The 24988-nt window shown below is 36.8% G+C and overlaps 1 protein-coding gene across 1 annotated transcript in view; it reads left to right on the forward strand.

Moving 5' to 3' along the window:
* The window catches only part of LOC125225271 (atrial natriuretic peptide-converting enzyme), a 181743-nt gene that overhangs the window by 48756 nt on the left and 107999 nt on the right, over nt 1-24988 (forward strand). The window contains exons 3-5 of the mRNA XM_048128888.1: nt 867-945; nt 19407-19614; nt 19797-20444. Of these exons, the coding sequence (XP_047984845.1) occupies nt 867-945; nt 19407-19614; nt 19797-20444 (935 nt within the window). The remainder of the gene's footprint in view (nt 1-866; nt 946-19406; nt 19615-19796; nt 20445-24988) is intronic.

Consider the following 24988-nt stretch of genomic DNA (forward strand, 5'->3'; position numbering starts at 1 on the left):
ATAACTAATAAGGTAGGTAAATCTTGATGTTTCTTATGAATACATATGTATTAAAGATTTAAATGTGTGCCCTATTTTTGTATGTTGTTATTTTATATTTAAATAATATAGGTTTGTAGGTCACAAGCCATAATATAGGTACGTTACTTTACTCAGAAGATCTGATTCTAAAAGTTGATCGCACTTCTAACACCACCTTGGGGGCCGTGGGTAGCGGTTGCTGATTCCTACGAACAAGGTGCAACTAGACGCTCAAAGCGTATCAATAGGAAACTTAATGTGTCTCGGCCTGAGCTTGGATCTTCATAGCATGAGTCTTTCATCCATAAAGATATGACTTTTAGAATGTTAAATATTGTTTCTGAAAACTACAGTCGTACGAAACTAAATTAAAAAACGGTTTTGATAGCCCCGCCAGTGCCAGGCCAGGATTAAGTAAGCGTTATCGGTTTAAAGATTTATTCTTGTTTAATTTTGCATTTGCAGGGTTATCAAAGTGGATGTTAACTAAGCTTGGTATAACTTACTTAAGAGATATATGGAAAATGTCCTGTAAGCAAGATTCTGTCTAGAGTCTGTTCGGAAAGACAAGAGTCTTTGAACAGACTATAATTGCATTTTAATGGTATTTTTTTGCGTTAAGAAAATAGTGACTCATAATTTCACCCTGCTTGTTAGCCACATTCCTTGACCACAGACCAAATGTTAGATCTTAGTAAATTTAAAAGCCGCGCCTGTTCACACTGATCAGCCAAAGCTGAAAGCAAGCCATTCTGACAGTATTATGTGCGCGTATTTTGTCAATACGGAGTATCAAAAATGACCTACGAGTATAGTATACTAAGCTATTGTATGTGTTGTTACAGACTGGCTAACGGTGACGTGGGCGCAAGGCGGCATGCAACTGCAACCTGGAGCGGGAGACGACGCAGACATGAAAGCCAGGTGAGCCATCTGTAAAATTGTACATTACACTCTCGCCTTCAAAATATTCACTTTTTAGGCTCATTGTTCTCAGAACCATTTGTACTTTCAGGCCTACAAAAGAGTCTTTAAGACCAAGTTCGGCCTGGCCAGCCACATAAGAGCCCATAACAGGCAAAATAATTCATAATCTGCTGAGGTCGCCGATATCGAAACCGATGAGGAGGACTATATACTTTCAGGCCTTACACGTAAAAAACGTGTCCCGAAAGCGTTCTTTCTCAATCGAGCCTTTTTTCTATGGAAGATTTTTTACTTGCATAAACGCGACGCACTGACATAATTTTTTCATGCAAAATAATGGGACATAATGTTTTCATGTATGAGACGAAGTGGCATGTTGGCAATGAAATGAGACTAAATTGACTGCCCGACGGTCCAATTTGAACATACATAAGTTATCATGATTTTAGCTTGTTCATACGTACGTCAATTGGCAATTAAAACTTACAGTCGAATTGGCTTGCAACTGAAAAAAAGTACGAAGGACTGCTGCTACCCAATTGCAAAGTTGAAACTTGAAAGTAATGCTTAACCTCTTATTGTACCTACGGTTTGCATAAAAAATAGCGCGACGTATTTAAGTATTAATGTACGTCAAGTTACTATCATGCTACAAAAACTTGGATAGGCCTCCAGTATATTAAGCTGGCGTTTCCACTAAAAGAAAATAAAGTAGGCATGTCAGGCTTTTCGTCCCGTCGTACACGTCTTACGCCACGGGTTGCCGCCAATCACTACAGATTACGAGTCACTTGCGGTGACGAAAATATTCGAAGCGATTTCATGTTTATTATAAAGCTATAATGTTAAAGTGTTTCTGAAGTACAGAGGTGTAGGATCTGCTACTTTACCGTAGTAAGAAGGGACAGTAAATCCTCCGGTAAAAATACGGTATTTGCTTAAAATTAAAATTATAGACGTTTCACTTTTTTTCTTACAAATTTTGTACAATCAATTTAATTCGTTTATTACTTTAAGATAATAGTTAAAAGGCAAATAAAATGGGCATTTTTGCTTTTTCCGAATGAACCGATATAACCATGTGAATAAAAATATCTCATACATATAAATACAATTATGTGGGCGTGAATGCACATGGCAAAGTGAGAGTGAGAGTTTATAAGAATTTCTTATTTTAGTTACAAGAAATCTCGGAATACCGTTGTTAGAGATTTCCCGATTGGATTCGTTCACGGAATATTCTCAGTATTCTCAACAAATATAATTTAGAATTAATTAAAGATAAGTATTTTCGAACACAATTATACTTTAATTATTCAAATTCCGTTTCGGAAGCTAGATTTTGAATTATTGACATTCTAGTGAGAGTTATTTAGGGAATTTTGAATTATAAATGGTATTTAACTGAGTGTTTTGAAGGTGGGTTGTGTAATTTAATTTATATTACAACAGTTCGACGTCTAAATACCAGAAACATCGATCGAAAGTTAAGTTAATGGTAAATTTTTAGTCCTTACGACATAAAGTGGAATAATATGTAATAATAATAAATTTAATATTTAATTGATGCAATAATTGTACAGTAGATATAAGATATGTAGAAATAAGTACCAATTGTGACCTGTAATATGTTATTACCAATAAATGATGTCTATGTCTATGTCTATGTCTAATATGAGTTCAAACTGTGTAACGCCGTGGCTTGCGTGGGCGACGGTCGCTCGATGGTCGCACGACGGCGATGCTACGCATACGAAATCAAACCTTATCGATATGGAAGTATGAGACGCGACGGCGACGGTCGCCCGACAAGACACTGCGTAAGTACATGTTTAGGTACATATATTAAATGTATTATTGACATCTAGCTTATATAATTCATTGTATTTTTAATTATGGGTTAGAAAATGTCCTCTTAAATCTTGCAAAATGCAATTCAAAAAATCTTAGGTAGATTCTCCAGTTTTCAGGCTAATTGTATATTCGAAAGGTCTGTTTCATTCTGAATATTGTTAATATTATATTATAATTATGAAGGTAGTTGTAGATATACCTATGTATACATATTTAGGTTTGCAGCCCTAAATAATACTAGATATTTAAGTATCAGTGGCGGCTGGTGCAAATTTCTGCTAGGCAACACTGAGCAAAAAGAAACCTACCTTAACATTAGGTACTTTACTAGTAATCAATTTTAGGCAAGCCGGTGGGAATCGGCTTGTATGGACCAGCCGCTGCTGTAAGTATACTACTTAATTAGTATGTAGACGCAGAGTCTGCCGCTTAGCCAATAAAAAATCTACGAACATTTAATTACATGCGGTGAGAAAAACAACATAGCTATGAAAAGTTAATACAAATAGTGAAAAGTTAACGTTGTAGAAAAACAAAACTTACCTCGGCTCTGAGAAAGCCTTTAATTGTTTCACTTAATCCGAAAGTAATTAAATACCTACTCCGTTATGTTATTATTTTAGTATACAAGTAGCATTTAATTAACGTGGAGATAAAATAAATAACTAACCTAAAATAAGCCAACACACTTAGTGGATTGGCTAAGTGTGTTTGGCTGCACAGATGATTGGCTATGTTTTTATTCGCAAAATTCCTTTTTTATTTAATTATTTAATAAATATAAAATCGGCAAAGTTAAAAAAAACAACGAGGCCACTCAATAGAAAATTTTAATTTTGCGCCTTTTCAACTTAATCACGAGTTGATAGCAACCTACATTTTTAATACTAGCCGTATGTAGGAGCCGTATTTGTCAGTAATGTTTTTGATTGCAGAAAACACAATGGTAATTGATAATACTAACATCCTATCCATACAGCATCAAGATTGCAATTTCGACTTTAATTAAGTGGAATTTATACTTGTAAGTAAATATATTTTTTTTTTAACCCCCAACGCAAAAACGACGGGGTGTTATAAGTTTGACGTGTCTGTCTGTCTGTCTGTCTGTTTGTGTGTGTGTGTCTGTCTGTGACATCGTAGCTCCCGAATGGATGAACCGATTTAGATTTAGTTTTCTTTGTCTGAAAGCTGAGTTAGTCGGGAGAGTTCTTAGCCATGTTTTATAAAAATCGGTCCGCTATGTCGCGGTCGGGGGTTTTTTCAAAATTTTAATTTTGTGGTTATTATTGAATTATTTAATAAATATTAAATCGGCAAAGTTAAAAAAAACAACGAGGCCACTCAATAGAAAATTTTAATTTTGCGCCTTTTCAACTTAATCACGAGTTGATAGCAACCTACATTTTTAATACTAGCCGTATGTAGGAGCCGTATTTGTCAGTAATGTTTTTGATTGCAGAAAACACAATGGTAATTGATAATACTAACATCCTATCCATACAGCATCAAGATTGCAATTTCGACTTTAATTAAGTGGAATTTATACTTGTAAGTAAATATATATATATTTTTTAACCCCCAACGCAAAAACGACGGGGTGTTATAAGTTTGACGTGTCTGTCTGTCTGTCTGTCTGTTTGTGTGTGTGTGTCTGTCTGTGACATCGTAGCTCCCGAACGGATGAACCGATTTAGATTTAGTTTTCTTTGTCTGAAAGCTGAGTTAGTCGGGAGAGTTCTTAGCCATGTTTCATGAAAATCGGTCTACTATGTCGCAGTCGGGGGTTTTTTCAAAATTTTAATTTTGTGGTTAGGTTATTAAGTTTTGTGTCTATAAATAAGATAAGATAAGATAAGATAAGATAAAATTTATTTCATAGAAAAATATCTAAAATTAAAACAATCACAATTCTCTTAAATAATGCTTAAAAACTATAAATATAGGTACAAACATGGTTTAGAAAGACATAAATAACAAAAAAGTCTTGTATGCAAAAATTTTAAGCAGGTCAACATAATATTATTTTACGCCAATACCTAAACTAAGTAACTAAGTAAATGAAAAGTAAAAACTACATCGAGTCCTTAAACAGAGTCCTTGGCGCGCTGGCATAGATCCAACTTCATTAGCTGCGCCCTTCGATTTATAGATTACAACTATAGACCGGCGCCGCGGGCCGATGGCCGATTTCGTGTCCCTATGGTAAATTAAAGCCAGTTGCAGATTGACAGGTGCTTAAATACAATTGATGAAAGGAGGAATGTGAAGGCCAGACACACTTTGCCTTATGACACACTTAGCCGTATTTGACCTTACAGACTTTATGTAGAAGTCATGACAGGTACATGACTTCTACATAAAGTCTGTAAGGTCAAATACGGCTAAAGCTAGGAACACACTACGCGGACGTCCGTCGTAAATCGACCGCGGACGGGAATCTGGACAATGGATATACACATAACCGTGCAAACTATCGGTCGACGGACGCGGACGTGGCCTTGAGCGCACGGACGTCCGATCGAAATCTGGCTCTCTGGATGTTTTGTTCCGTGCACACTGATAGGTCGCGGTCGCGGTCGTTTTACGACGGACGTCCGCGTAGTATGTTCCTAGCTTAAGTGTGTCATAAGGCAAAGTGTGTCTGGCCTTCACATTCCTCCTTTTTACTCATAGTCACATGTGTTTTTGCGAGTTCACGCTTTTGCAACGTGCTACCCACGGTACCCACTAAATTTGAAAGCTAGACACACTTCTCCTTATGACACATTTATGCATATTGACCTTGGTTATATCTATAAATCGAACTGTCTGCTTACTAATTAATGACTTAGTACTTATCGATATTTACTGGCCTTGATCATAAAAATAACATGAATATTACGAAAAAGCAGATACAATAATGGTAATGAAAGATAATTTACTTATAATTATTTTCTATCGAGCCTATTGCTACAAAATCAAGTTTAAAAATAGTCTATCAATATTTATATTATATAAATGATATCTGTTTACTTACGTAAATATTTCAAAGAAAATTTTGAGACTTTTTTTAAATTGTGTAATCATATAAATAATTTAGGTACTTGTATTATCTACTTTATTTTCAATTCGTCCATCTGTCGGCGCTGAAGCAAGAAAATCAATTTCCTGTAAACCACATACCAAACAGCCAATCTGATACTAATCACATCTGCTCACAGCGACGCACACAAGCCACCGCTCAGAAGCAAAAAGTCCTTACTGATAATGAAACTTCAGCGACGATACAGCCTGATGGACATAATAGCAGTTGTATTCGGATGGCCATTCATTACACGACTAATCAGTTTAATCACCGACATGACGACACCAATCCACTCACCACTGACAGCTATTCAAGTTGCGTTTGTGTTCAGAGTTCCCTCCGTTGGCCTTTTGTTTCAACAGTAGGTATTAATGCGCCAACTAAGTACTAGACATGAAATAAATAAAACTATGGAAATGGATTATGTCGCGTATATTGAATTTACAATTAACAGTGCTAATTTATTAACAGTGTGTAAACAGTGTGTAAAGCGTAGTGTAGGACGGCCTCAGGCAAGGTGGGGCGACGATTTGCGCAGGATGGCTGGCAGCAGCTGGATGCGAGCAGCCGAAGATCGGAAACGGTGGCGTGAAATTGGGGAGGCCTATGTCCAGCAGTAGACTGCGATAGGCTGATGATGATGATGGTGTAAAGCAGCCTTAAAAATCTATATTATTTATGGTTCTTTAATATTTCTTGTATATGTGGGTTTCTTAAGGATAAGATAAGATAAAATATAAAAATTCGTTTATTGCACATAAACACAAATACAATTGTTGAGGGATAAGGTTACATCCATTTGTGCATATCCTAATTATTATTAACACAAGTTTCCAGGGGTCCCCGCACTAGGCTAGGCCTGTACCGCGGGAGACCAGTGTTGCATTTATATGTCATGAATATTTTGCACATTTTTTCCTCAGTCACCCGTTGACCACGAATGAAGTAAAGTGTTCGAAACGCCGGGATGAATTGTAAATTATACGCGATATAATCCGTGTCCCCAGTTTTATTTCATGAGTAACTATCGCGGTAACCGAACACAATATTAAGTACTAGACACCTAGCCAGGAACACAATAGACTTGTAAAGACATAGGTACATTCATACAAATAGGTGTAAAATGTAAATGTAAGTGCCATTATACCTATATTCAACGTATAGGCAGAAAAAAGAAACCGGTTTAGTTTTAGTGGCTCTTTTACACACAAAGTGCCCTATGGTGGTAAGCTCACCACCCCTTTTCCTCCCGCTGTCGTAGAAGTCGAGTGCGGCTTATCGTTTTATTTTGTGGCGGAGGCGATGGATTAGCAACCTGTCACTACAACATTACAATTTTGTTTTCACCACACCAACTGGTAAAGGCTTACTTTGCTATTCGAAAACATATAGCATAATTGCATTTTATCCACAAGACTGCAAAGTAATTTCATAAAAAATTTTACTTGAAACCTTGAGCTGGCTGGTAGAATCCATCCATACTAATATTATAAATGCGAAAGTAACTCTGTCTGTCTGTCTGTTACGCTTTCCCGCTTAAACCACGCAACCGATTTTGATAAAATTTGGAACAGACAATCTTTAGACCCTGAGACAGAACATAGGCTACTTTTTATTTCGAAAAAAAGGGATGAAGGGGTTGAAAAAGAGGTTGAAAGTTTGTATGGGATTTCTTAATTTTAAAAGATAAAACCATGCAACTTTATATTTTAGCACTTGATAAGAAATCATTAAACATATATTTAAAGTCACATACAGGTCGAACGCGATTAATTAACATTATTTTTACCTTTAAAACAAACATGGTGCGAAATAAACATTAACTAAAAGCGGGTAGATTATATTTATTTGTCTACCCCGAACATTTATATAAATTAATATCGGGTAGTTTTGTGTTGCTTACATCTCCGGTGACATTTTGCTGGGACGTCAGTCTTCCGCGACCACGGCCAGTGCAACCTGGCCGAAACGTTGGGAAAAAAGGTAAAAATAATGTTAATTAATCGCGTTCGACCTGTATGTGACTTTAAATATGTGTACAAAGCGCGAGAACTTAAAGTGTTATATCATTAAACATCTTGATAAGGGATAGGGATAGGGATAGGGATAGCGATAGGGATAGCAATAGGGAAAGCGATAGGGATAGCGATAGGGATAGCGATAGGGATAGCGATAGCGATAGCGATAGCGATAGCGACAGCGATAGCGATACGGATACGGATACGGATAATATGGGTATCGTTAGCGGGATACGGATAATCGGTCGGCGGTCTCTTACAATCAATGTGCTCTAAGACGATCGTTGTTTGCTTGCTTGAAGATTACGTTTGCGATAAGTATAAGCAAAATGTAAAAAATTGTAAGGGATAATAGAAAAAAGTACTTTTTACCCACCGATCATAGTGTCGAAATACGGGCTATGTGGGATGTTTATAAAGGTTTCCCCAGCGTATATAGAATTACCTACGCTGTGGTCGATGTGTAATATTTCTACAATCATTGCAAGCAAAAGTATTATGTGCAATCGAAATAATCGCAGATAAATATACCTACAGAGAAACCTACGGTCCCTACGGATCCAAATGAAAATCTTAATGAATACTTTTATTACGCGGGCGAAGCCGCGGGTAAAAGCTAGTTTATCTATAAATGATGATTTTGAATCAAAAATATTGAATCATTTGATAGATTTAATTCAGTTTGATGTTTTCTAGTCAGTATTTTGTTCGTGTTGATGTGGTGAAAAATGTTTTGTTTCCCTCGACGGCGAAGTTTGTTTAACCTTCGTGCCTTGAAACCCTCGCAACACTCAAGATTTCACTTCTCGAACCACTTGCTATGCTCGTGGTTCAATATTTCGCTTGCTCGGGTATTAATACTGGCACGAGCGGTTGCAAAACACTTTCTATTTCTTTGAACCTCACTTTATGACAGCAAACCATCTGTAACTAAAGGCCGTAATCTCATTTGAAATACTGAATAAACATATGCAAATAGCGTAATTGAAAAAAAAAATCTTATTAAGGAGAAGAAAACAAGGCCACGGTACAGACTAACCACAAAATGACTGTATCGCTTTATGCGTGCCCTTGCACAAATTGTTGCTACGTGATGTGTGCCGTAATCGAACCAAAGCCCCCATTCGGACTAGATACTGTAATGGTATTGGGGGACCTAAAATACCATGCTGAAGGCTTTAGAGAATTAAATAAATTAGATTGATTAAGGTGTAGATGAATCTAAGGAGTCTGAGCTACTATATGGGGTAGTTGTAAGGAAAGGCACATGGCGATTTATAAAATTGAAATATATTATCGCAAATTTATTAAGGTATAGGGCGTTCCTATCAAAGAAATCTATAAGGCATTCGTTATATAAAATGAAATCAAAAATCTATGAATGCGAACTTGAATACACTACAGAAATACGTACTTGAGGAAAACAGTTTAGGCCTTTATCACTTGAAATATTTATATAAATTATAAGACAAAAGTGTATACAATACAAGTCAAGCCCATACCTTTGCGGGGACAATATATTAAATCAATGGCTCATGAAGTAAGGGAAAACCCGCTAAAACCCTTACTTCGCCTTATTAATGTAACGTCTACATACAATGTCTACATAACGTCTATAATTATGCTCTATTTAATACAACAATACAATAATTCATTAGGAATTGTAATAACAGAATTTCCAAGACAGTTTACTCTAAACACAGTTTGAGTTATAATAAATGCACATGTTGTTTAATCTGTAGGATATAACAATATAATATCGGTCGTCTCGTTTCAATCCTTTACGAAATGTATTTAGGAAAATTAGATATCTCAGGAACTCGAATCCTGGTTTCAACAAATATATATGGAATATATTTAACATAGTGGCGAGGCTCGAACTCGCACTAATATTCATCAATAAAATGTCATACAAGATATGTAACACAAAGCTGAAGAAACACTATACAGTTACTTTAAAATACTAATTAACCATTACGAGGTTATAGAATTTGTCCCAACAATAAATCCAGATTATAACGCAAGAATTGAACTTGCCTTGCACTTGAACAAAGATAATTAAAATATGTTGTGTTACTTAAAATACAACTTGAGACGCTGTTTTGATAAAAGAGGTACTTAGCTCGTTTATCGCCGGATCCGGAACCACTGGCTTTATCTATTTTCTACTATAAAGAAGTACTAAATTAATCTTTAACAATTATTACAATTATACATGATCAGGGAACAAATTGAAACAAAGCTGGAAAGACTTGGGTCTTTCTTGGAGTCTAAAATCAGAGTGTCCTCAACTCCCGGCCTTCATCCTAACTGGAGTCCCTGCAACCCCAACTTATTTCTAGTTACGCTAATATCAACTTTATTAACAATGATATAAGGATTTCGTCGCTACAATTATCCAATTGCGCCCACGCTTTCTCTATGGGATCTTATCCCTTCCAAGGCTCTGATTTGTGCGCTGTCTCGCTCTCTCTTACTGCAGCGGTGCACGTTGTCTCGTTCGGCGTGGTCGGGTCTTCATAGGAACCCCCCGCTGTCACTTTTGCAACGAAGGGTACGGTCATGGTCAAATGCCTCGACACATGGGCTCCAGATGTCCTGGAAACAGTTTACCAAGGAGAGTAGACTTTGTATGGAATAATATACCATATTAGAGTATAATTACGTTATAGGTTTGGCGTACTGTGCATTGTGCGATAGCGGTTTTTCTGTTGTTCCAGTAAACTCATAAATAAATCTTATAATGGGTTTTGTTTTTAAAATTCTATAGAATATCTTTTAACTAAAATATTGGGTAATCCGAGAATGGGAAACTGCCTGCTTTCTATTTTTATTGCCGCCCTTTTTTTTTTTCGGCTAGCCATTTTAGATTTATTACTTTTAACCGATGGCAATTTTAATCACCTATTTATAACTACTTAGTAAAGCACGTATTCACGTATGTGGAATACGGGTTGCCATCTCACGCCCCTCTCTGGTTAGTCGAACAAAATTACCCTGTCTTCCACGTAACTTATATAACATGAATACGAGAACTTGGAAAAAATGTAAACACTTTTTATTTATATCTTAATAATTACTTAATTAGCGATGGAATCTGGCGTTACTTTGTGCACGTCCACAATACTCAAATCTAGAAAACTACTTTATTAATCCGCGAAAAGGTAGCGCGCTTGTCAATCAATGCTATCCTGCTACTCGCGTCTTTGTCCCAATGTTTACAAAACGAAAGGTAGCTTTAAACAAGTTAATTATGCTTCTTTCTTCTCTAACAAAACCACACTATGAGACTTGTAATGGGCAATAAACCAATAACAATAATATCTTAGCGCCGGCGCCTATACTTCTGAAGGAACTACCTGACGTTTGGGCACGGATAATAAAATAATAATGAATTTAATATTTTAAAATATAACAATTTTTATAGTATCTTATTGTTTGCACTTAGACCGTTACAATTACTGCCTCTAACGATTAACCATATGTCTCTTTGCACAAACGACATCCTATCTTAGAGCGTTATTTGGAAGTGCTAATGAAATTTAATTAATTTTGTATCTTGTATTTCAAGCTTTATGCGTTTTCATATAATTATCTATAGTTCACGTTAACCAAGTACACTACAGTTTGTGTTAACAAGATCTCTTGACTCATACATCACCATACTATCTTCGAAATTCACACATCGTCACCTTCCCAAGATACTAAGTTGCAATCACACATCTCCTTTCACAACCACGCATTACCCTGGCCAGGGATTTTCCACACAAAGTTCACACATAAGACCTCTAGTTTATTGATTACAATTTACAATCAACTTTCAATAATACTTGATAGCTTGTAGTAGATTATTACATATGTAAATAACACCTATGTTGTCGTCAAGAGATCTCGCATCTCAAATTACACTGATCAAAATAATTTTGTGTCATATAATTTATATTGTGGCATAATAAATGTCTATTTTCTATTTAGGGACATTTATTTACATCATTAAATTTGTTGAGTATAGCTGTCATAAAATAAAACCCTTTGTCATCTCTGTTCTTTAGGGTATTTAGATAGTATTATGATAGTGATGCCAGCTAAATGAAAATTCACTTTAACTTTTGTTAATAAGTGATGCAATTGAACTTTTGTTATGAAAAAATGATTTGAACAGACAATGGCCTGACCATACGTCATGTAATGGTATTATGACCCTATTTAGTAAAGTTTGGACAGACAAATACCTCAGCCACACACCTCAGAGTCACTTCCTCACGGACAGGGCCTGATCTACTATAAAACGCGTTCGTCTGAGACGAGAGAATTAATTCTCGGGTCACACTGCGTCCAGCGTGAGCGGAGGCGTAGAAACAGTCCTTCCTAAGCGTAAGTGAGATGTACTACTCAGGGCAGCCCTGGGTGCCAAAGCTTCTAAAACTGACCCCGTCTGTAATACTTACGAGGACTGAAGTACTCAAAACGTGAGGCTACGTATCAAAGTATCGTAGGGGGGTTAGCGAATGCGCAAGCGCATGGTAGGGCATTCATTTGTAATGATTTGGTGTCAGATGTTAAACGGTATACCTTTGACACTACTTGTGAGTGATCACTGCGGCTAACCCCGGCGCCTCAGTTCAAGTGAAGTCAGGTTATTCCACGCAAGCCGTATAACCTCGATGTGTTTTGGCAATTAATCGATTCCCTATGCCCGTTTGACGAATGAACGTCGTTAACCCAAAGGTAATCTAATTACAGTTATTTATAATTGATAATGGCGTTCCTGTTCTAAGCATATCGCTATGAACAACCCAGTGATAGCGTACTTACAAGTTCACCCCAGTCAGGTGGATCCCTTACAAGTTCGCGTCAAAACTGCCAATACACATCGAAGCTTTGGTGCCGTGGCATCAGTTCTAGTCGCCTATTAAAGCCAGGTACGTAGGGTATGCCAGGTATTAACTTTTAATTAAATACCCTGTTGTCTGTCCAATTTAGGTATACTGCTTGCTTTTCATCATGTCAATAAGGCAATTAATATTTAGGAGTCTAAGATGCAAAACATTAATATTATTAGTGTTGTTATTAAACACACATTGATTTATTAAAATAGACATAATCATGTAGGTAGTTATAGGAATTGTCCTCCTTATTATCAAAACGCATTCGGCCAGAAATACAACAAAACTTGACACAAATTACCTATTGTGTAATAACGTTTTAGACTTCTACTTCAACCGCTTATCCATGTATGTATTAATCGCAAATTTAATTTATACTTTCGTTACTTGAGCTGTGTAATAAACCGTTAAACTGGGTTTATATGTATGACTTTAAGTATAGGTAATTCACTGAAACGTAATCTTTATTATTCTAAATAAGTTTTAGTTATAATAACACCAATAGTTTAAGGCTAATGATAGTAAATGTATTATAATAACAACATAAAATTACAAAATACTAGGGTAAGTAATAGAGAATTATAAGGTTTAAAGCTTCTATTATTAGATCGGTCACGTAAGTTCCTTTATGATAACAATAATAACCGAAAATCGAGTAGTAGCTTTAACTTTCAAACTAAGGTAAGCAATATGGAATTCAGACACATGTTCTTTTTTCATTCTTGTTTTATCTATTGTGATAAATGTATGATTATATAATATTCTACCTGCTTCGTAAGATGCTTCACTTCAACGTTAACTAGTATCGACAAACTATATCAGTGACTGGTGATTTAAGCAGATTAATAACGTGTATTCGACTCACAAAATATTTAGACATACATACATACTACATCCTTTATGTCTGAAATAACTTCATATTTATATATCCATGCGAAACACATTTATACCTACTACATTTTACATCGCTGGGATCCATACTAATATTATAAATGGGAAAGTGTGTCTGTTTGTTTGTCCGTCCTTCACAGCAAAACGGAGTGACTAATTGTCGTATTTTTTTTTAAGTGGAGATAGTTGAAGTGAAGGGATGGAAAATGACATAGGCTACTTTTTGTCTCTTTTTAACGCGAGCGAAGCCGCGGGCAAAACCTAGTAATTTATAGACTGCAACTGAAATTATAAATCATCAAACCTAGATTCGTAACCGAATATATTTAGTTTCTCCCAACTTTAATAAAAGCAACAACATTTGAATGTTACTATGACGTCTATATATTATCATAATCATCATCATCATTGGCGTTAACGTCTATTGCAGACGATTTATGGTATAATATTCGAGGAGCACCCCTTCTGATATATATTAAATGTACTAGAAATCTACTTTGGTAATTATCTGTGTATCATCACAAAATCATTTGACATTCTCTTTACCGCAAGCCTTCACAATATCATCAAATTTTCCTTTAACTGAACTACAAGTACAATACAATACAATACAATACAATACTCTTTATTGCACACCTTCATAAAATACAACAATACAAAACAACGTACGATACGTTTATCTGCTAATCTCTAATGCATCTATCTGCTTATGTAGCTTATTCGATTGAACTAACTGCAAGCTATTTTTATTTTAATATTAATCGTCAATGTTAAATCGTAATCCGTATTACTAAGAGTGAAAATAATATACCACGCCAGTATAGTCAAAAATACGATAATATTATTGTATTCTGCCATGTGGTCAATATTTCTAATTTTCTACAACAAAACGCTTTGTTCTACGGTAAGCTGCTATTAAATTTCGAATTGCCCAGGTCACACTCTATTCCGATTATTGACCATCATTTATATTTTGTACAACACGGTTCTAAAACTGATACTACAACACTGATTTTAAGTTACATAAATCGCGGGAACAATACGTTTATGTTACAACTGACTATTGCTATTTAAATATCAGCACAAAACACGCCATTGCACACAAAACACACGCAATAAAATTCAATAGAATAAAAGTAGGTACACTGTCTTGGAATTTCTGATAATAGTTAAAATATTACAGCAACCTGCATACACAAATATTGTTAACAATGCAAATTATTATAGCACTTTATAGAGCAACCTAACACCCCTCTCAGACTCTTCATAGGTATGTATAAGTAATCGAAGTGATCGTCATATTAAGTTTATAAAATTTAAGGTTTCCTACGTTGTGTTTAATTTTTAAAAGTTAGAAGTTCTTTTTCTAGTTGTGTCTTTTTGTAAATGATTTTAGACACAAGCACTAGATCCTGCGTCACTAGCGCCACGTGTAATGGTATTGGGGGACCTAAAATACCATGCTGAAGGCTTTAGAGAATTAAATAAATTAGATTGATTAAGGTGTAGATGAATCTAAGGAGTCTGAGCTACTATATGGGGTAGTTGTAAGGAAAGGCACATGGCGATTTATAAAATTGAAATATATTATCGCAAATTTATTAAGGTATAGGGCGTTCCTATCAAAGAAATCTATAAGGCATTCGTTATATAAAATGAAATCAAAAATCTATGAATGCGAACTTGAATACACTACAGAAATACGTACTTGAGGAAAACAGTTTAGGCCTTTATCACTTGAAATATTTATATAAATTATAAGACAAAAGTGTATACAATACAAGTCAAGCCCATACCTTTGCGGGGACAATATATTAAATCAATGGCTCATGAAGTAAGGAAAACCCGCTAAAACCCTTACTTCGCCTTATTAATGTAACGTCTACATACAATGTCTACATAACGTCTATAATTATGCTCTATTTAATACAACAATACAATAATTCATTAGGAATTGTAATAACAGAATTTCCAAGACAGTTTACTCTAAACACAGTTTGAGTTATAATAAATGCACATGTTGTTTAATCTGTAGGATATAACAATATAATATCGGTCGTCTCGTTTCAATCCTTTACGAAATGTATTTAGGAAAATTAGATATCTCAGGAACTCGAATCCTGGTTTCAACAAATATATATGGAATATATTTAACATGGTGGCGAGGCTCGAACTCGCACTAATATTCATCAATAAAATGTCATACAAGATATGTAACACAAAGCTGAAGAAACACTATACAGTTACTTTAAAATACTAATTAACCATTACGAGGTTATAGAATTTGTCCCAACAATAAATCCAGATTATAACGCAAGAATTGAACTTGCCTTGCACTTGAACAAAGATAATTAAAATATGTTGTGTTACTTAAAATACAACTTGAGACGCTGTTTTGATAAAAGAGGTACTTAGCTCGTTTATCGCCGGATCCGGAACCACTGGCTTTATCTATTTTCTACTATAAAGAAGTACTAAATTAATCTTTAACAATTATTACAATTATACATGATCAGGGAACAAATTGAAACAAAGCTGGAAAGACTTGGGTCTTTCTTGGAGTCTAAAATCAGAGTGTCCTCAACTCCCGGCCTTCATCCTAACTGGAGTCCCTGCAACCCCAACTTATTTCTAGTTACGCTAATATCAACTTTATTAACAATGATATAAGGATTTCGTCGCTACAATTATCCAATTGCGCCCACGCTTTCTCTATGGGATCTTATCCCTTCCAAGGCTCTGATTTGTGCGCTGTCTCGCTCTCTCTTACTGCAGCGGTGCACGTTGTCTCGTTCGGCGTGGTCGGGTCTTCATAGGAACCCCCCGCTGTCACTTTTGCAACGAAGGGTACGGTCATGGTCAAATGCCTCGACACATGGGCTCCAGATGTCCTGGAAACAGTTTACCAAGGAGAGTAGACTTTGTATGGAATAATATACCATATTAGAGTATAATTACGTTATAGGTTTGGCGTACTGTGCATTGTGCGATAGCGGTTTTTCTGTTGTTCCAGTAAACTCATAAATAAATCTTATAATGGGTTTTGTTTTTAAAATTCTATAGAATATCTTTTAACTAAAATATTGGGTAATCCGAGAATGGGAAACTGCCTGCTTTCTATTTTTATTGCCGCCCTTTTTTTTTTTCGGCTAGCCATTTTAGATTTATTACTTTTAACCGATGGCAATTTTAATCACCTATTTATAACTACTTAGTAAAGCACGTATTCACGTATGTGGAATACGGGTTGCCATCTCAATACGTAAAGATAATATTTCAGTAAAAAAAAATTGCGTTTTTGTTCGACTTGATGATGTTGCCATTAGAGAGCGGATTTCAATTAGCGATTTAAATATTCATATGGATATGACTGGCATAATTTGTTATTTTTTCTAGAAACAAAGAAAATGTATCGGAACATAAAAGTAAAACCCGGGATCCGGGTGCTTTTGTGAATATTGGGAAAAAATTATGATGTTAAAAAAAGGTTTGTTCATTTATTTTAATACTTTGAGTGGTAATAAAAGTTTTTACTGTGCAAAATACTGAAGAAATATTAAAGAAAAAGAACTTATATAAATAAATTATTTAAGGAAATAAACATTTTTTTTTTCATCATTCATAATTTTTGCCCAATACCTATTCACAAATGCACCCAAAAAGGTTTTTAGTTTTATGTTTCGATACATTTTTTTGTGTGTTGAAATAAATATAATTATGCCAGTCATATCCATAATAATATTTAAATCGCTACCTGAAATCCGGTCTCTAATCATAACATGATAAATGTTATCATATCGCAGTGACATCTTACATTTTAAAAGCATTGTTCGAATACAGCATTAAGGGGTTTTTTTTTTTTTTTATACTACGTCGGTGGCAAACAAGTATACGGCCCGCCTGATGTAAAGCGGTCACCGTAACCTATGGACGCCTGCAACTTAAACAGTGTCACATGCGCGTTGCCACCCCATTAGAAACTTGTACATTCCCTTTTGCTGTGTTAAGTACACAGCAAAAAGGAGGAGGGAGGGGAGGGGTTTCAGGTGATTCAGTGTATCGACTCCATATTACGTTTGTTGTGTGTACAGTGTACACAACACATTGTGTGGAAGTTTAGTAAAACATCCCACTTTGTCGCTTATCATAAGACCGATATTTGTTTGTATCTTTATACGACTAACTGGTCAAAACGTCTTTACGGCAAGCCACAAAGTGGGAGATATAATTTTGAATTTACATGATTGGCTTGTGACGAATTAGTCGACAAAAAAACGTATGGGATGATCCAAGACCATACCACCATAATATTGTCTAACTGGATTAATCCGGGTGATTCCCAGCAGCGTTCGGCAGGTTTCGGTAAACATCGGAAACCGAACTTCGTCGCTGTCAGCGTTCAGCACTCGCAGATTAGTCTAAAGCCGTACCAACGTGAAAATCCTATTTATTACGAGTATTTGACTTTCAGCTAACGTTATTGTTTTTGTTAATTTGGCTTGTTTTTGACACGACGGGGATTGATTGCGGTCTATCGCTGTTAAAATTTAATGAGTCATAAATTGAAAAAAGTTTTTCAGTACAGATGGTGTTTTTTTACGCACTAGTGCGAGAAGTGGTTCATTATATGCCAGGTCGAAACTTCGGAGGGTCATCTGTACTGAAAAACGTCGTACGATACACATGTGAAAAGGAAATTCGTAACTCGTGTCGATTTAAAATACTCCCTTCTGTCGTGTTTTAATTTATCGCCACTCGTATCGAACTTCCTTTTTTACGCACTTGTATCGTAATGTACTATTATAATAATAAAATTTAAGTCGCGCGTAGTGAATTATTAATATGTTATAAAACGGCAAATCAGCTAAAAGATTGGACATATAGCGACATCTATAAACAAAAAATAGATCTAGCTAGGTCTAATATCTTTATTGAGTTTTAGTATGTTTTCCGAGCAAGGTTCGGTCTTCCCAAACAAGTACGTAGGTACGTAAGTACAATTGCGATACAAATAAATGAAACAAAACTTGTTAGACAGGTTTGTTAAATTCCAGCATCCTCGACCGCAAAACTTAATTAAGCAGAATATTTTATTACAACAAGAACTCTGCAAAATTGAGTTTTAAACTTTATTAATAAGAAAAAAACTTATGGATTACGATAAGTTCGCGTAGAAAATTATATTGTTTTAGGTTATTAAGTAGATTTAATTAAATATCCCATTGTAGGTACCTAATTACAAGTAGGTACTAGTTGGTACTAGTAACTTTTCATAATGAATAAACTTCGTTCTCAATTCGGTATAGTTATAATTTTTAACTAAGCTGAATATTTGAAAGGCCTCTTTACTGAATTTTGGTAAGTATAATTTAAATAGAGCCCCGAATAAGATTTGGTATTCATCTTTGTAAAAACGGCCTGCATCTTGAATATATTTTATGTTGTAAATTATTACCTATATAATTATTTTTCATGTTGGAAATTAAAACCTATTTGAGAATCCAAAAGGTTTTTTGGCAAAAATCCATAGGTACCTAGGTAATATTGAAAAAATGTTGACTTTGAAGTCGTCAAAAAAAATACATTGACTTATATTCCGTGGTCAAAATACTTTTGAATAGGGAATATTACGCAAAAATTGCAAATTTGCAAATGTCAAGGTCACTTTCAATTATAAAATTTAACAAGTGACATACAAGAGGCTGGAGATCAACGTAACTAAACGTTATGTTCATTTGACAGATGCGGTCGTGCCGGCAGCCTCGCCGCAACACCTGGCGAGAAGCTGCTGGAGCTGCTGCGGCCGAGCGCCGGCGCGCCGCGGCGGCACTCCACGGCCGCGTGCGCGCCGGCGCAGCCCCCGCGGCCCTCGGGCTTCGTCTACTGCCCGTCTGACGCGCTGCCCTATTGCCCGCCGTCGCGGATCGCGCCGTCCCGGCCTGTACTCAAGGTATAGAGTAATAGACACTGACACATATATATTATTTCATAATTCATAAAGACGTAGCTTACGCGTAGCGGATTTGACGGTGTCAGTACTTTTTTTATTTGATATTTTCTTGTATTTTTATTGTCCTATAGGAAACACCTATCGAAAATAATTGTATATTCTTTTTTTTTCCATGTCTCCAGTTACAACCACCTCCACAAATTATTCAACCTGTGGCAGTCCCGCCCCCGCCGGTGCCGCAGCGCACGGCGCCGCCGGCGCCTCTGCCGGTGCCGCCGCCCGCGCCGCCGCGCCGCTCCTCCCCGCAGCCCCCGCGCCGCCTGCCGCCCCCCACGCCGCCCAGACCTGCGCCCACCAGTCCAGCCACGGACCCAAACGGCAACAAGCGAACTGCATCCGTTTCACCTCAGCCGCGACTAGATTGCAATCGCAACCCTCAACCACAAGTCCCGAGAAGACCATTAAAAAGTCTACCGGACACACCGTACACGCCAACACCTGCCCCGATCCCTACGCAAAATCAGACGATGAAAAGATCTCCCAGTTCAGGATCGAATATAAGTGTTAGACAAGATTCGAATGTATCCTCGGACTCGTTCAGCCAAACCTCGTCACCGTCTTATACGACGAAGACGATGGAAGCTCCTTTGCTACCTCACCAACATGTAAACAAAAGCTTAAATGCTAAGATAGCGAGAGGTTTAATGTTGAAAGAACAGCAGGAGAAAGAGGCGGGTAACTCGTCTATAACCAAGAGCATGTCGACTCCTGCGTCGCTGCAGACAATAGTTCGCTTCCAGAATGGCAGCAACATGTCGCTACAACACCGGGTAAGTCCAATATTATCTTATCAGCCCATTAATACACTCATATTTACTCCACAATATATGCTGGAAAGAAAGTTCACCTTCTATTTATTAGATAATCCTTGGCTTCTTCACTTGCAAGGTCCTGTCGAATCGTCATTTCGCCACATAACCTACTTACGTCTGAGTTGAAATATAGCGAATGTTGAATTCTGATTAGGTTTGTCACTCGTACATCTTGATTAAACGACGTCCGTCCCGGGAATGCCTCTATTGAATGCACTAATGGAATCGTCACAATGCAATGCTTCAGTCTTTTGTTTACAATGAAATGTATTACTAGTTATAACCGGTATACGGAAATGGAGTTTCATTATTAATGGGAATTCTCGAATCTATATCTATTTTACACTGGGTCGTTGCGGGGTATTGGGCAGTGGAAATATCCTTTGCGTCAGTTAATTGGTTTTAGCTTTGATCAAACTTCGTTTGGCAGATTGCATGGCATGTACGTCTTAGTAGTTCCCTATTCGCTACTAAAGACACAGAATATATAATAGTACAAGTACAGAAGGCCCACTGCTTTGATGTTCACGAAATGCCGCCTTTTTAAATGCCTACAAAATTCTAACAAAGAAACGAGCCGCACGTGCGCAGCGTCGGATGATAGGGTTGCCTATGGATTAAAACGAATTAATTCTCAGATAAAATGTTATACTATTTATTCAAGTCTTGACTACTTTCTAGGTATATATACAGTATTTATATATTTTTGTTTAAGCCTTCAGCATCACAAGCCTTATTGAACATTTACGTGGGACTTAATCAATAAGATCTGTGTAAGATTGTCCTATTTTATTCATGATGTCTATTTAACTAAGCATTATTAGCCATTCCACACGTGGACATCGCATATGAACCTTAAAAAAAACTCGCGACGTAAAGTAACAATAGAAAGTGCGAACGTGCGTTCCGTGAGAACGCGCGCCACCCCTGATTAGGCCGCGAACTCGCGGCCGCCAGCATGTACTTGTAGCGCGGCGATAGAATCGCAGAGTGAGCCGCCCCTGCTAAAGATTCACATGATTGTATGGCCATATAAGCTAAATTGAATTTACCTGCGGTTCGTTTGTATGGACAATATTATTCGCAAGAGCAAAATACAACTCTTGTATATTCATAATGTTGCTATATCCGTTCGTGTAGGTATTCCAGCATTTTTACACACTACAAGCTATATTTTAGTGATATTTACACTGTATTCATGAGAAACTCGAATGATTCTCGTTACTCGACTAATTATTGTATTTTCATCTCAACATTAACGTTACTAAATAAAACAAAAAAAAAGCAATGAAAACGGTTATACGCGATATTAATCCGTTTCCATGGTTTTATTCCATGAGTAACTATCGCGGTATTACCGAAGACAATATTATGTATAATTTGTACAAACATTAAATACGAAACTCCCCTGTAAAACCCGGGAATCTGTCCCAAGTTAACTCGGTGATACCCAACTTGCCATTACGACACTTCACAAACTCGGGTCTTTAGAAATAGTTTGCATTATTTGCGTTAAATGGGACGAACAATTTGCCAGAACCCATCGCGATTCAAAGTATTTACTCGTAATATCGTTCTGCAAAGGCCATTGCTGAGATATACCTACAGTGAAACCTCGATAAAATGAACTTTGAAATTTTGGGTTAGCGAGTCTTTACCTTACAGACGCACAATGCACATGTTAAAAACGTGCAATGTTCAGTAAATAAAAATAAAATATTCTTTATTGTAACTATAAGGTTATGTGTATATACATTATTGGTCCCTGGTCAGTAGTAGTAATAGTAGTTATTTTCTTAAATTTAAAGCCTGACCAGAAATATATTTATTTATGTATAGGTACACTGAGAGAAAATACAACCAGTTTTCATGTTCGTTCAACAAGTTTTTTGGTTAAAATAGCGCCTACGTGCTCTTTGGTTCAAACAACAAGCTACTTGTCATTTGAATCGGCAATATATTTGAATCAACAAGTCGATTCTATAAAAACAACCTGATACATATTGTTTTAAACATACGTTTGGCTGATTCAAACGGATAAACCGCAACAAGTCGAACTTGTTAAATTCACAATGCAAATTTCTCTCAGTGTAAATATTGTACTGGATAGTCGCTAAGAGAGACATAGCTCGTTTGTCGTTTAACATTAAAAAGGTATTTATTTTGAGTTAGGAAGTTTTTGTACTTACGAGGTTCGAGTTATCGAGGGGGTTCCACTATATTTCAGACCTGGCGGGCAAGCACGGTAGCGTGGTATGGCCTATCGCGTCGGTGCCTCCTTTTTGCACTTACAGAAAGTTGTCGGCATTGAAACTGGAAAAGTTATAAACATTAAATAAATTTCATATACAAAGAAAAAGTGACCAAGGCCTCCAAATGTTCTGAGCTGGAATCTGGCTGGAAAAGTTATATTGTTAATAACGCCACAAGTCTTTTTTTGGCTTAAATAAAAAAAAAACAACGTACAATGTTTGCGGTACAATACATTTCCTACGATCATGCACTTACTTATCTGGCCCCGCCAAGTCGAGCAAAAAAGAGGTAAATAGTTTTCTAGATTTACTGGTACTTTATGATAAAAAGTTCTTATACCACACAACCAACAAAAACAAGTCTATGGTTCACTGATGACATTTCTTTTTTTTTATTGCATTTTCATGTGTTATAGTTATAAAGTGGCCTAGCGGTAAGAGCGTGCGACTTACGATCCGGAGGTCGCGGGTTCGAACCCCGGCTCGTACCAATGAGTTTTTCGAAACTTATGTGCGAAATGTCATTTGATATTTGCCAGTCGCTTTTCGGTGAAGGAAAACATCCTGAGGAAACCGGACTAATTCCAATAAGGCCTAGTTACCCCTCGGGTTGGAAGGTCAGATGGCAGTCGCTTTCGTAAAAACTAGTGCCTACGCCAAATCTTGGGATTAGTTGTCAAAGCGGACCCCAGGCTCCCATGAGCCGTGGCAAATGCCAGGATAACGCAAGGAGGATGATGATGATAGTTATAAAGTGGTCTTTACATGCAGTACGTTTTTAGGTGCCAAAGATATACTGAATGTATGCACAATTGCGTTTTTGGGGAATACTATGTGACATTTATTTTATATTATTTTATTTACATACATAAGGCGGGGTCTTAAAGATATGTGCACGACACGACTCGTAAATGACAAATAAAAGTTCGGAAGGAGAAAAAGTTTCAAAGGGTATTTTTTAAGTATTGCTTAACCCCTGGAACGCCGTTGTCAAAAATTTGCTACTGAATTAATAACTTTCAATCTGTTAATTACAGTTTAAATTGCCTGGGACAGATCTGGAACAAGGCGATTGAGAGGTTAAAAGCCATTTGTGACCCATGTGTAGAAGCTTACCTACTTTCGAATTTTTAACCCTTTCGAGCGAAGGTGCGGAATATCAAAGTGGAGTTAACGCTTAGGTACCTGTCTGTGGCTCTAGTGAAACGAAAAATGAAATGAAAATGAAATATTTATTTTTCAAGTAGGCATATTACAATGCAGAACTGTGGGAAAAATGGTACAAGTCTTGCGGAGCGCAGGTGAAAAACGGTATAAGTCATATTTGGGACATACACCCTTTTTCACCTGCGCTCCGCTAGACTTTTTGTACCCTTTTTCACTAGAGCCTCAGCTATATTCGACGTATAAGACAGTTAAGAGGGATCATTTGTTAGATATACATATGTAAAGTAAATGCATCAACTAATTGTTTTTTTTTTTTAATTTTTATTCAGCCTTAAACTGACAGCATACACATCCAAAGCTCGGAATGTGGTATCAACAGAGGAAAACGCCAATAATAAAATGAAATTGAAAATATTCCTAAGTTATTAGATTTTAAATACACGAGCACTCGAGCACGGAGACATACCTCGCGGTAATCGAATGTCACGCTCAGTGGTGCGTGGCCACGGGCAGTAGGTTACTGTTACTCTGGAGATGCTCTTGTCATACCACGTCATACTTAATTTTAAATAGAACGATATTCGCTATTGTACTCCTGATTCTGCCCTCACATTCATCCTCCTTGCGTTATCCCGGCATTTGCCACGGCTCATGGGAGCCTGGAGTCTACTTTGACAACTAATCCCAAGATTTGGAGGCACTAATTTTTACGAAAGCGACTGCCATCAGACCTTCCAACCCGAAGGGTAAACTAGACCTTATTGGAATTAGTCCGGTTTCCTCACAATGTTTTCCTTCACCGAAAAGCGACTGGCAAATATCAAATGACATTTCGCACATAAATTTCGAAAAACTCATTGGTGCGAGCCGGGGTTTGAACCCCCCTCCGGAACGAAAGTCGCGCGTACTTACCGCTAGGCTACCGATTCTGCCCTGACATTATAGCTTCCAACGGCCATTTTGCTGTCTGGAAACCAAATTTTTGCCTGTTCTTCGTCACCCCATCATCGTTTGATCATCATCAGTCTTCTTGCTCTTTCAAGGTCTGCGACATTTACCGTTCTATGTGGGCTGAAATTAGCT

This window comes from Leguminivora glycinivorella, chromosome 4 (genome assembly GCF_023078275.1).
Source record: "Leguminivora glycinivorella isolate SPB_JAAS2020 chromosome 4, LegGlyc_1.1, whole genome shotgun sequence".
NCBI classification, from domain to species: domain Eukaryota; kingdom Metazoa; phylum Arthropoda; class Insecta; order Lepidoptera; family Tortricidae; genus Leguminivora; species Leguminivora glycinivorella.